A 14471-nucleotide genomic window follows, 5' to 3' on the forward strand; every position below is an offset into this window, starting at 1 on the left:
ACAGCAAAAGGATGGTGGTAATGTCCTCAGCCAAGTAACCACTTCCAGCTGTGATACAAAGTCACTGGGGCCTTTTTTCCCCAGTGAAATAAATTGCTTCAACCTATTCTGTAATCCTGCAACCGGCCAGAAACATATTTTTGATTCTATTTAAAAAATATTTATTGAAACTATCTTGTGCTTTGCTAAAGATTTCTCAGGAAACTACCTCCACCTGGACGCCGGGGCCCACACCCAGCGCAAGCGAGCGAGGCTCCTGAGCCCCGAGGTGGCCCCCGAGCAAGGCCCGCTCTGCCTGCTCTTTTACTATCAGCTGCAAGGGGAGGCGCTCGGGAGCCTGAGGGTCCTATTGAGGGACAACGAACAGGAGGAGACCCTACTGTGGTCTTTGAAGGGAGATCAGGGGGCTCAATGGCGAGAGGGCCGCACCATTCTGCCACAAAGCCCCAGGGAGTATCAGGTGAGTTGAACACTTCAAATTATGAGGAAAAAAATGCCACAAAAAGTATGCTTGGTAAAATAAGGACATTTTTTGTAAAAGGCAGAATGTTTGATATAGCTCAGGATCTCATTAAAACCTGACATTCAGGTAGGATATAACAGTAATCCAAATGATCTCATCTTCTCGATATGTATTTCTTCTCTGTGGCAGGTGGTGTTTGAAGGTTTCTTTGAGCATCCAACCAGAGGCCACATCCGAATAGATAACATCCACATGAGCAACACCATCGACCTGGAGCAGTGCACACGTAAGTCTTGAAACCTTTCGGACATGCCGAGATTGTTTCCATTTGTTTTGATCACAAACTAATAAGCCGAGGGTTGCCTCTCGCCTGGGAGTGAATGCGAGCGAGTGGAAATAAGGAAAGCTCATTATTATATTTTGCATTTACAGACATTAAGAAAGCAAAATAAAAATGAAACTAGGCCACAAACTGCCGTCGGCCATGATTCTGATTTATCTTTTATTACACATCGCTCTCCTTTAGTTTTCTACAACATCATTCCACCCTGTAATTTTTCGATTCCCCTTCTTTCTTCTCCTGGTCTCTCATGTTCCCTTTCCGCTCCGTCTGGGTCATCAACAGCCTTTCAAACGACAAATGAAGAGCGCCTGCGAGCAACATTTTCAGACAGACTCTGTGTGTACGTGTGTGTGTCTCACACACAAACACACACAAATTTAACTACTTTGTTTGAAACTGAGAAATCTGAAGATATCTTTTTCCCTCTTACTTTCGTAATTTCGTCATTTAAACAGTTTCAATTTGTATCGTCACGCTCGTCTACCTCCTCATGATCAATTCAAGATGCCCCCTAACGTTTTATGTAATGACGTGCTACAACCTTTTACAAGCACACGGAGACACATTTTGAGTCATTTAATAGTTACCGTTGATTTTTTTTTTTCTTTTCCCCACAGAGACCACCCACTCGTTGACTCCTGACATAACAAGTAAGTTTATTTCCGATTTCCTCTGCCAAATTTCTGCTTCCTGCTTGTTGCTAAGCTCAGTTTCAGGCCCTGTATTCCATTGTCTGTGGACTTTGGGTATCTTATCAAGAAATATTTTTCATGCACACAGAATCAGATGGAAAAAAAATCAGTTCCTTTGACTTAAAATTAACTTTAAAAATGTCCACATAACATTTAATGTAAAATTGACTGCAATGTCCCAGCATGTCTCCTCCATGCACGCTGGATTGTGTCAGGTTTTCTATGCACCTCGATTACAAAGCTTCCAAATGTATTTTGAGTCTTCCGTTCGCTCTGATATGAATGGTTTTAATCTCTCAGCGGTGTGTGAGATGATTGTGAAAGGAATATCCGCGGTGTTTTTAAATGGAGTGATGGGACGCGGTCCACTTGGGTAGGCCACCAGGAAAACTATCATTCTCTCTCGCTCTCGCTCTCTCTATTATTTGATTTTTTTAATTCCACTCTCAGTCATAAATTCAATAATACATTCAGCGATATGCTTGACAACAGATTTCTTAGCTAGCAGACGTACCAATATTTGCTTTGTGGAAAATGGATGAATGGAACTGTTGCATAATCACATCCAATTTTCACTCATTGTTGATGCTAATGCAGCTACATTAAGCTGCAATGGTTGTAAATATTGTCAAAAAGTCTTCTTCATCCAATGGTGACTCACATACACGCACATGATGTCAGCAAATATAGTACACAGCGTGACAGAAAGAAAAAAAAAATAGAAAGATCAACTTTTGACCTTACTGAGGAACGTCAGGATCTGTTTTCCACATGCCAATGTGTAAACTCGGCAGGAGTTTCTTGAAAAGAAACAAACAAAACGTCATTAGTGTTTTTATGTGCTGGCTTTGGTGACAAAACATGAGACGCATTGTTTGACTGCTGTCAGCACGTTTTTGTTTTTGGTGTTTGTCCCCCCCCCCCCCCCCCCATTCCTATAAATAGTCAAAACAAAGGAGCAGCTACAATCAATTGACGGTTCCCTCGGATGGCCTATTCAGTCTCATTAACTCTTAATCAGATTATAAGACTTTACAAGTGCTCTCAAAGATATACTTCAATATATTCTTTGGATTGTATTTGAATATACATCAGCAAAAGCATGATGGACATTCAGTGGAAGACTTAAAGAACAATTTTGCAGTACGTTCTATGTGCTTGATTGACAACTTGATTCATGTAACGTATTCATCAAATCTCAATTGCCTTAGCACTCGTTATGGTCGTGCAAAATTAGCAACCACCAGCTCATTAGAGAAAAATGTGTTTCAGAAATACATTTCCCGGTGTCAAACAATGAAGGTGTTCATTTGTATAGCACTAGTTTTCACTTGTCTTCATTACTGGGATGCAGCTTAAGCAACTCTCCTTGACACACGATTTAAGACAAATGCTTGGATACAAAGTGGAGCTCTTCTTCAGCTGCTTTACACCTTTCGGCCCCCCTCATCTTTTGCTCTCATTTCTTCCCTAAGCGACATTTTTGCTAATGTCACCATATAACGCTAAGTCACCAAGCTGAACGCATGGCACAAGCATTTACGTCAATGTGCAGCAATGCCTTGCACCATCCAAAGCAAACACTGACACTAAAACGAGATACAACTGAATTCAAACTTGCATGCTAGGCGCAATGTAGCATCCAATCTGACGGCCGCTTTAAGGTCAAGGTCATACATGAACAGAAAAATCTACCTCATGCAACTGCGCCCCCACCACCTTGCTTTGTCTCGCATTATTTTATCCTCACACTAAAATAGAAACTAATTATAGCATACATTTTTTAACAGCACAACAAAAGGCATGTCATGGTTGCCGAGCATCACATACAAAAGATTTTACTGATGGTCAATGAGGCTTACAGTAGTCTGCATGCCTGCCTTCCCCCATCCCTGACCCAACCAGTAATGTGTCCTCCTGCCCCCCAGGGGGTGCCATATCTGGGATGGAGCCCACTGTAGACACAGTGGCGGTGCAGACCTTTGCTGCCCACTGGTACTACCTGTTAGCGGGAGGAGGCGCCCTCCTTCTGCTGCTTACTGTAATTGCGCTGGTGGTATTGTGCTGCCGTCGGCACCGCTGGGGGTCCACCAAGACCGGCGCTAGCCACCATCATTCGGTGATGTACCACAACAGTCAACATCTAAACCATCCAAACTGCTTCTACAACCAAAACTCCAGCTGTAATCTCAAGCAAAACCCGCCTCAACCGCAAAGCGGGCCAGCTCGAGAGACCATGTTGGTCGTCGGACAGGACAAAGACGACTGCTCTGATTCCCACTGTTGAAATCTGGACTGCCTGGGAAATATTCTGAAGAGACATTTCACTTCATAAAGACAACTTCTTGCCGTAACGGGAGGATCAGGATGCTTGAGAGGAATTGTCAGACTTGGTGTGACTTTTAATGACCACTTATGACATCCAGCGAGAGTGTCTTTTGACCATCTAGGCCTGAGTTGCTGGAATGGAGCACACCACGGGACACATTTTGATCTCACCGCTCTTGTTTTTCTTCCGCGGTGGAATTCAGAGTAGGATACGTCTGTCTGCTCCACTCTCATCTGTCGCATGGACCCTGCCTGACACTTAATAACCTGTCCAGGCTTCATGTAATACATGGAAGTACACCTTTTTTTTTTCTTGGGGATGACAAGAAGCTGGCATTTGTGTCCACCAACATTTGAGAGACAAAAGAAAGAAAGGGATGAAGTTAAGAAAAAGAATCAGAGGAGCAGTGAATGTTGACAATGTTGTTCATTTGGTCTGTCACTGTCGTGTCCACGTGTTTCATTTGTTCGTTTGTTTTAGGCTGTTCAAAGTTTTTTTATTGTCATTCCGATGACAAAATCACCTCTTGTATGATGTCTTTGTGTTATCACTTTTATATATTTATTATTTTGTGTTCAAGCGAAAGATTCGCTCATTCTGTCACTTATTGTTCCCATTTTCCTCAATTTGTCAATGTTATTGTGCCTTTTCCGCAATGTACTTATTTTACCACCTGTTGCTTTGGTTCGGTTTTGTGACTTCTTTTTTATTTTTAAATATAGCACTGGTATGAACTACAATTAGCAGGTGGGCGGGGCATGTAAACGTGGACAAACTTAGCAACGATTGTCCATAACGTATGCACGAGGAACACAGCACATGAAAAAACACAGCCTAGATATGCGTTTTTAAATATGATTTAAAAAAAAATAATCTATTGATGTCTAAAAAGTTGTGCCTCGGTGTTTATTGACGGTTTGCCTGAATCTTGTTGCCGTCTGATTTACCGCCTGTTGTCTGCATCTTTGTATGACGGTTGAATGAAATGAATCACAAAAAGAGAATTCAATTTTGACTGTGTGAGGCTGCAGATAAAAATGTACACATTGTTGTCGGTGTTAGCTTGATTGATCGGTCGGTGAAGGGCAAAACGTTTTGCTTTGTATTCATTAGATGAGACTAAGCCTTCACTGTGACCTTTGTACTCACAAAGTCGTTAAGCCTTTGTCTTATAACTTTGTCGAAGGTTTATTTTAACTTCTTATTTATTATTTAAGTCTCCATCAAGTTAGCTTTTTGCGGGTGATTTGATCCCACTTGCATCAATGCTTTATAATGATCGGCTAACTTTGTTTTTCAAAGGATGACTTAATTTTTGCTAACAACCGTTTGGCTTTCAGTGTTGATGCAAAAAAAAAAGGTTGAATTAGCTGAAGTCGGTTGTTGAGGTTTTTTTTTTTATTGAAACATTTTGAATGTCCATTCATGTTGTGTTGTTGTGTGTTTTAGCAATTTTTTCAATCACATTTCTGCTCAGGTGCTCACTGATAGATTCCACACTTTGATCATATTTTTCCATTGATTTGGATTCGTTTTATTTAAAAATCCAAATGCAGTCACAGCAGTGTTATTTTCATTGAGTGAAGACGAATCTTTGCAATTCTGTTCTCATGTGCCTATGATGAATAATACTAGAATGTCCATCATCTATCGCGCCTTAGCTAGCCTAGCTTAGCCTAGCTAGAGCTTTAGTTGATGTCAAAGGCTGAAACAGCTAATGTCTGTCCTTCATTCGCCTTTTACATCCTATATATGTATTTTTAAACTTTGTTTTATTGAAATTTATTGTATATGGCGATAGTTGTTTCGACGGTTTTCCGGATGTTCCCAGCTGCCACCCCGCGTTGTGTTTTCTCCCCACATCATTATGTTCATGCTCAAATCCCATGGCCTTTTTATTAAACCCTCCTTGTTCTTATTCTGCTCCTTCCTCCTGTGCTGCAAATCCTTGCCGTATAAAACACAGGAGAGAAAATGAGAGGCAAAAATCTCTCCGCGACGAAGGGCCCATTAAGAGAAAATGGCTTTTCCTCCAAAGAATGGGCCCAGAGATGGAGGGAGATGAAAGCAGAAGAGAAACTGCTCTTTGTGCTTTCTAAAGATAGATTTTCTTTTTCTTTCGATTTATTTTATGGAGACAGAGAAGCAGGTTGAAGTTTGGACTGACTAAAGGAAGGAGTTGAAGGAAGCGAGCGGCTTGTTTGAAACACAAAAGCCCATAAAAAGGCTGCCCGCAAAGGACACACAATGTCCTCACTCACACTCCAGCAACACACCGCAGCTATTAAATCGCTCACATTAAATCAAAATTTCACACAGTGTCACATTCTCCGGATCGTTCTTCGGCCAGTCTATCTCATAAAAATGCTGTTTTGTGCTTGACTCAACATGCATTTGACTTTTGTGGATTTTTCTGCCATGTTAGCCAGCATCCTTTCAGATTGCTGCATCGACCCGCCGATGATTTACACATAATATGGCCTTCGAGCAGCTCCGATCAATAATGCTCTGAAATTCAAATGGACGAATGATATATGGTCCATATTTATGTTGCCTTAGCCGTGCAGTTTTCGCTTTCATGCCTTTAACTTTTTTGCAAGGTTTAGCAAATGCCATGCCATTTTTCGGTGCTTTTTCAATCAATCTTTCATTTTTCTTCACCCCCCAACACACCAAAGTGCTTTAGTATTTCTCATTTAGTAATGGAGCTGATTGCCATTATTTAAAAAAAAACAAAAAAAACAGCAGTAAGCATTTGCGGCCTTTCAAGTAGCTGAATTCTTTTCCTTTTCCTATGATGTCAAAAGGCCATTAGCTGGATACAAGTTCTCATCTTATTCTATTATTCTTGTCTTGACTAATTGGAGCTGCAGGGAGGTTTAATCTCCTTCCGCGGCACTGCGTGGAGTGCGCTCAGGGTGGAAGGAAGCCTGAGGGCTTTTAAACGCCATCATTAACCCGCATTCAACACTCGCCCAAAGCGTGTCCGAACAGTTTTTTTTCAATTTTATAGTAACACTACTACTCTAACTCTCAATTATATTAGCGAGTCCTTCCTGAAGTTCGTAGGTGAACAATGCAAAAAAAAAATAATATTCTATCCAATTCAGCCAAGTGGGAAAATGTAATTCAATATTGTGTTTAATTTTTACACATTGCTTCCATGTTATTGTTAAAGTGTCTCTTTCGTTTTGTATGAACAAACTGTAACATGTCATGGCTTAAAAGGACTTCATGAGAATATATGAGAAGTTGATTTTTTTTGAAGATCCTGACAAAGACATGAGTTAAGATGATGAATGAAAAGAGGAGATTGATTGGAAGTCCCACGGGGTAAATAATGCAGCGGTGGGCGCACACTTGAGCGAAGCCATTCATCAACGAGCGTCAGAAAGCGTGCGTGCGCTTCTCTTTACTGCTTTGCTCTTTCCTCTCACTCCCCGCAGTTAACAAGACTTTATTAATGTCTTTTTGATTTCCTGCTTGGCGTAAATCAATTTTCATTCTCCCACTTGAAGAAAAGCCGCCGAAATGCAAATTTCCACACGTTATAAATGATAGATGAACGTTTGAGGTCGTACGTTTTCCGCCGGCATCCAAACTTTTGTTTACTTAATGACACTCGTGAGCTCAATTTTTACCTATCAACAAACTTTTTTTCTCATTTGAGTATTGTCTTAAAAGATGAAATGACCTTAACTTGCCGTATCGATGGAAACGAAGCTATATATTTTATTTATTATTTACCTCATAATATCTTCAGCGTATCTTTTTTGGCTTGTCAATGAGTGATTACCAGCCGCACGTCTGTAACACTTTGGTTGCATTTGACTTTCTTTCAAACTGAAGTACAAGTGAGCTTTAAAGCTGCCTCACAAATGCGCTTGTGTTGAGATTCATGTTTGTGTGAAAATAATAAAAGTCATATTTTTCTATTCAAGATTTTTCTGTGCCTGGCTTTTCCCGCTGTGTTGTTATTTGTTTCGAGAATGGAGAGTGGTGCTTATCCTACAGTGGAACTCGTTTGCTCTGTTTTGTTTAGAAATGGTGGCTGCTACTTTTCCCGTGACACACCGAGCACATTCTACCTAATATAATCTTCTATCATTGCATTCTTACAATCACATCTGTATTGATTATATAGACTGACTCTCCACTGCTTTACTAAATAATAGGACCGTTTTCTTCTGTGTTTCGTACAGATCCAAGGCCTATAGATTTCGGAAAAGATCCCGACTTCAACAAGCCTGCTGCGAATGAAGGTGAGCTTTTCAAGTACGCAATTCTCCACCTGAGGCCATACAAGATGTTTGAAGTCAAAGCCGGAGAGCGGAGCGTGCCGACGCCCGCCTGCGGCTCTGCCTTCGGTCCTCGAGAAAGAAAGACGAGGAAAGACTTGGCAGATAGATTGACAGAAAACGAATTTGAGAGTGTGACAGAGCACAGAGAGTTTGTGTTTCATGACAGGCACATCCGACTCTCACTCACAGCCACTGTGCCTATCTGTCAACCATATGGAACAATTTTCTACACAATTTTCTTTGAGCTAAATTTGGCACCAAATGACAAAATGTGTGCGTAAATGTACAAACGTTGTGGTTGCCAAAAAATAGACTTACTTACTTTGTGCATTGAGGTAAAAAAAAAAAACATTTTTAAAATGTGTTCAGGCAGATCAGATATACTTTAGGTCTTACTAGTGAAGCAAATCTGCAAGGGTGCCCGTTCATTTCTGCTTGCCGCTTTAATGAATTATTGTTGTAATTTCTAATTATGCACAACTGTCATTCATCTCTAAGTGCTTTTCAACATCTTCTATTAAACACTGTTATGGCTTCTTCATTGCATATACATTTATTAGGCAGATTAGCACAAATGCTTTTCCCTACCAGAGAGCACCTCTGTGCTACTTCATTTGAAGTTTATTAATCAGTACTGCAACCAAAACAATCCCTTCAACAGTTTGTCTTTAGGAAGCAGCATTTGATTCTCACAGTGAATCAAATCTGCTCTTCAACCGAAACTCTGTCAATTTTAATACATTTGAATAAATGAATGTCCATTGAGTGGCATTCAGCAATGTCTGATTTCCTGTGTTCTCCTGCAGAATATTTATTTCCCGGGTGGCCGGCCTCCTTCTCCACCCCGGCCTCGGCCAACGCCGACCCCTCGTCTGTCACGCTGGTGTCCGAAAGGGACAAGGACAACACCTGGCTGTACACCCTGGACCCCATCCTGCTCACCATTATCGTGATGAGTTCTCTGGGCGTCGTGCTGGGCGCCGTGTGCGCCGGACTGCTGCTGTACTGCACGTGTTCGTACGGCGGCCTGTCGTCGCGCTCCTCCACCACGCTGGAGAACTACAACTTTGAGCTGTATGACGGAATCAAGCACAAAGTCAAGATCAACCAGCAGAGGTGCTGCTCGGAGGCCTGAGGAGACAGACCTCCCCCCCACCCCCAGATGAAGAAATGTGACAAAGAAGCACTGTGTGTTTTATCTTCGCTTGGATATGTGTGTGTGCCAGGAAGAACTGCGATTGACCTTAAACGCTCTGGGGGTGTCTACGGTCCCACATCTCCTCTGCCTGTAGGAGAGGGCCTGCTTGCTTTCTGATGAATGAATAAAAATGTCTGACTATCTTTGAATAATCACCCACTGGAAAGACGCAAGGAAAGAAATGGACACGAGCACCTGCGACAGGTGACGTGATGTACCAAATGGACAAAAGAAGTGGCATGCTGATAGCTAAAGAGTCACCTTTGAACTCTGTCAACATCTTTCAACGTGGGTATATTGAAATCAACACATATCAAGCGAATGCCTTTCTTCTAAAGAACTTTAACACGACTTTATAGGGAAGTTTTTTTTTTTTGGTTCACTTTCCAGTCTGAGTTCTGTGTTTTAAAAAGTCCATTAGCTTGCCGTAGGCTTGTTTATTTCCTTCCGCCCTCGATGTGCGCGTTGTGAAACCAGTGGCATAGAAGAGTAATGGTGACTGTTTTTGTTCAGTTTCAGGCTAGGAGGGAAAGGTTGAGTTTGTAAAGCATTTTTAGACTTTATTTAGCATTGTGTTGGAATTTCTTTGGTCTTAACTTGGCTCATTTTCTTTGGCATTAAATGGAAACACATCTGAAGTCTAAAATCAAACACGATGTTACAGAGTTGTGTTTTAGATTCTATAGTTTGTCTATATACTATATATATATATATACAGTATATGTATATTTTTGTTTTTCAGACTGTATTATGACACTGTGTGAACTAAATGTCAAATGATGGTTTTTATTGCAACCTATGGATTGCCAAAGAGCTGCGTGTCCGTCTGTGCAGGGGGTTGTTAGAGACCCCCGGGAAGCAAAGAAGCGTCCGAACGAAATATGAGGAAGACAAAAGGAAGCTTTCTTGGACACACAATCGAGCCTTAAGCTAATTGCAGAAAACGCTGTATCGGAGGACAGCCATTATAGAGGGCCAGTGCTGGGTGGGGCAAGAGGACGCTCACTCATTGCGAGACAGACAGACAGAGAGATGATGTCATGTTTCCATGAACGAGAAGAAACCTTTGCAACTAATTGGCCTCTTGGAAATATTTTTAGATATGTTTCTTTATAGTCACAAATGCCCTTATAGTGAAACCATAAGCAAAATGTGGCCTGTGTCATAAATGAATTTTAAATATATTCTTTTCAAGGTTTTGTTTAATTAAAAGCTACACATTATATCGCCTTTTTTTATTTGACCTCTTTTATCCAATGAAATGTGTCAATTTTGTCCTTTTCAATGATAAAATGAAACATTTTAATATATATCTAATTAAAAAAAAAAAAACATCCCATCAAATTCGGGTCTTGAGAACCAAAGTTTGTCTACCCCTGCGCTAAACCGTCCAATTCTGTGCATTGAAACACATCCAATTAAGATAGCCGTGGAGGGTACATATGCAAAGATGAGGAGGAGGACGTTTGTTTGAACGCACCAAACCATGTTTAAGACGAAAATTCTTTTAGCTTGTCCTTTGGGTATATGCTAATGAACTATCGGAACGCTGAAGTGTCTCCATTGTCTTTGTCTCATGCATGCAGAAGGATGGAACAAGTGTGTTTATTGGACTGCTTTCCAAGTGCCTTGGAGCATACGTTATCTCTCTCCATGACTAATGATGGAATACGTACTATATGTGGAGAGCAACAGTTTTCTCTCTGGGATGCCAGAAAGTATTACCTCCTTTGTCTCCATGGACACACACGGCACTGGCCAGATAACGCAAACTTGTTGTTTGTAGAATTTGTACAGAGAAATGTCTTTTGTAATGTTATTATTATTTAATAAAGGCTAAACGCCTCCAGATGTGTTGTGTGGATTTGTGCATGAGTCGAAGTATGAGTGAAAGTTATCTTTAGCAGGGCACGTTTAGACAACCACCCACGTTCAATTAATTCAAAATTGTGTTGGCTAATTTTGACTCTTGAAATAGCATGTTTGAAAGGCAGGTGCAAATTTTAGCTACAAAAAAGAGAGAAAAATACACAGAAATTAATCAATTTTCATATAATTATCATCACTGGTCCACTGAGTAGTGAGTGATGTGGGGTCGCCACGGCAACAACAGGGAGTAGAGATGCTCTTTGCATCTATCAGCTGGTGACTAATAACAAAATGATTTAGAAACTTTTATTTGAAGGCTCAATCATTACACATTGTTGCAGCAATATAAAATGAATTATTTTTTTTAAAATTATTTTTATTTAACGTTTATTTACCCAGGCAAAAAATTAAAAACAAGTTCTTATTTACAATTGCGGCCTGACCCAAAGAACAGAGGCTCTTTGAGGGGGGTAGGGGATGGGGTGCTAAAAAGAAATAAAATACATAAAACAAGGTTGTATACAAACACAATCAAAAATAAAGAACAACCTAGAACTATGAAACAATATATATCTTTTTAATATTCACAGGATGCATGTCCCCAATCAGCCGTCCCATTTTTGCAAGCTTTATAGTTAACTGGTGGCAACTGCACTCAATACGCGTGTGTGTGTGCGCGTGTGTGTTTGTGTCAAAGTTTGGTTCAAGCCCGCTAATTAGCGTCCAAGACCATTATCACTGATCTCTTACTGCATCAGCATTTTACAGTCTTCTTTCTTCTTCTTTTTCATTTCATCAGTCCTTAATTATTCATCACTTCTTCATTTCTTCATTTCCACCTCCTTAGGTGACTGGCCTCATTCTCACGCTTCCCCTGATAGAGAAGCACACTAATATACACTATGGTGTTCAAAACACACACACAACACGCATACACACAAATGCACACGCACACTGTACAACATGTCAATGAAGACCTCTTGAGGTTGGTGTTTGCTGAAAGTGTAACCTACTAACACCAATATTAAAGCGAGGGTTAGGGTTTCAAAGTAGGATTTCATACTCAAGTTGTGTGTTTAACGAGGGTCACTTGGAAAACATATTGGAACGCGGCCCGAGAGTTAGGGTTTCAAGCTAGGGTTTGAAGCTAGGCTTTCATACTAGAGTTAGGGTTTCAAAGTAGGCTTTAAAGCTAGGGGTAGGGCTTCAAAGTAGCCTTTCATACTAGGGTTAGGGCTTCAAAGTAGGGTTTCATACTGGGGTTAGGGTTTCAAAGTAGAGTTTAAAGCGAGCCGTTAGGGTTTCAAAGTAGGATTTCATACTCGAGTTAGGCTTTCAAAGTAGGGTTTAAAGCACAGATGTCAAACTCCAGTCCCCGGGGCCGCGTTCCAACATGGTTTCCAAGATTCCCTCGTTAAGTGCACCTGCGTGAAAAGTTTTAGCTCCCGCCGAACGTGAAAAGCACCGAAAGTTTTCCCGCAGGTGTGTTTAACGAGGGTCACTTGGAAAACATATTGGAACGTGGCCCGAGAGTTAGGGTTTCAAGCTAGGGTTTCAAGCTAGGCTTTCGTACTAGAGTTAGGGTTTCAAAGTAGGCTTTAAAGCTAGGGGTAGGGCTTCAAAGTAGCCTGTCATACTAGGGTTAGGGCTTCAAAGTAGGGTTTCATACTGGGGTTAGGGTTTCAAAGTAGAGTTTAAAGCGAGCCGTTAGGGTTTCAAAGTAGGATTTCATACTCGAGTTAGGCTTTCAAAGTAGGGTTTAAAGCACAGATGTCAAACTCCAGTCCCCGGGGCCGCGTTCCAACATGGTTTCCAAGATTCCCTCGTTAAGCGCACCTGCGTGAAAAGTTTTAGCTCCCGCCGAACGTGAAAACCACCGAAAGTTTTCCCGCAGGTGTGTTTAACGAGGGTCACTTGGAAAACATATTGGAACGCGGCCCGGGAGTTAGGGTTTCAAGCTAGGGTTTAAAGCTGGGTGTTCTAAATGATCTAAATGTTTCAATGACGGCGTAGGTCAACGCGGAGTATCGCATCACGATTCAAACATAAAGTGGCGCTAAGTTATTCATTTCTATGCCTAGTTTTCCCTCTTTCACACATGGAAAGGATGGCTGTTCATTACAAAGTGTGTCAAGAGAAGCCTCTGTAATTCTGCCACAGAGACCATCTGCTTCGGCGACAGCTAATTAGGAAAATATATTGTGTTTACATCTTCGTCTAAATTTTATCCTGTAGGAAAACAAGGCATAGACTGTAATCACTCACTAAAGATATAACTTTGATCAAGTGAACATTTTTGGGTCTGAAAGTAGAACCTAATTGTGAGACAGTACATCATATCCCTATTATGAAATATTCCTCAGAAATCTTAAACTATCTATCTATCTATCTATCTATCTATCTATCTATCTATCTATCTATCTATCTATCTATCTATCTATCTATCTATCTATCTATCTATCTATCTATCTATCTATCTATCTGTCTATCTATCTATCTATCTATCTATCTATCTATCTATCTATCTATCTATCTATCTATCTATCTATCTATCTATCTATCTATCTATCTATCTATCTATCTATCTATCTATCTATCTATCTATCTATCTATCTCTGTCTGTCTGTCTGTCTGTCTGTCTGTCTGTCTGTCTGTCTGTCTGTCTGTCTGTCTGTCTGTCTCTCTCTATCAATCTATCTGTCTAGCTATCTAGCTATCTACAATAGTGTAAATGTCTTGAAACAACTTTTAAAAACGTACCAATTACAGTGCAAATAGCAGATACAGTAGGCACGAACTCCTCCTCATAACTGCCATTGGTGACTTCATTCTGATTTCCGAGAACGACAGACATCTCAGACAGACAATGGCCACATTGTTGTCAGCTTGGAACACTAAACTCACACTCCAGCTACATTGACTAGCAGTTTGGAAATGAAATCAACAAGTAAGCACAAGTTCAGTCAGGCTGCTTTCGACTCGGTAAACAACACATCTAGTTATTCAACAACCTTCGACTTCCCCATATGCAAGAGTGGGTGCTACTGCAGTTCAGTCCATACTTCATGCATTACATTACATCTAGTGAAATGATTGCACTTCCAAAGCTCCTGATGAATGCGGCTATTATGTTTTTCATGAATATTGCTGCGCAAAAAAGAAGCGGTGCAATGAGCTCAAGTCAATCTTTTTTAATGTACCACTCAGCGTGTGCTCAGCAGTGAAGGGCCATGCGGAAATGACCGATTACAATTGACTTTGCAAACTTTTGCAGCC

General features: G+C 40.8%; 1 protein-coding gene across 2 annotated transcripts in view; it reads left to right on the forward strand.

Moving 5' to 3' along the window:
* LOC133159518 (neuropilin-2-like) overlaps window positions 1-11175 on the forward strand; it is a 59089-nt gene extending 47914 nt beyond the window's left edge. Inside the window, exons 14-18 of one of the 2 annotated variants that reach the window (XM_061286577.1) lie at window positions 192-460; window positions 653-749; window positions 1424-1456; window positions 8030-8089; window positions 8935-11175. In XM_061286577.1, the coding sequence (XP_061142561.1) occupies window positions 192-460; window positions 653-749; window positions 1424-1456; window positions 8030-8089; window positions 8935-9263 (788 nt within the window). In that variant the 3' untranslated portion in view covers window positions 9264-11175. Of the gene's footprint in view, window positions 1-191; window positions 461-652; window positions 750-1423; window positions 1457-3426; window positions 7768-8029; window positions 8090-8934 lie in introns of those variants that run through there. The other variant, XM_061286578.1, reaches the window with a different exon arrangement.
* The last annotated feature ends 3296 nt before the right edge of the window (window positions 11176-14471 follow it).

This window comes from Syngnathus typhle, linkage group LG9 (genome assembly GCF_033458585.1).
Source record: "Syngnathus typhle isolate RoL2023-S1 ecotype Sweden linkage group LG9, RoL_Styp_1.0, whole genome shotgun sequence".
NCBI classification, from domain to species: domain Eukaryota; kingdom Metazoa; phylum Chordata; class Actinopteri; order Syngnathiformes; family Syngnathidae; genus Syngnathus; species Syngnathus typhle.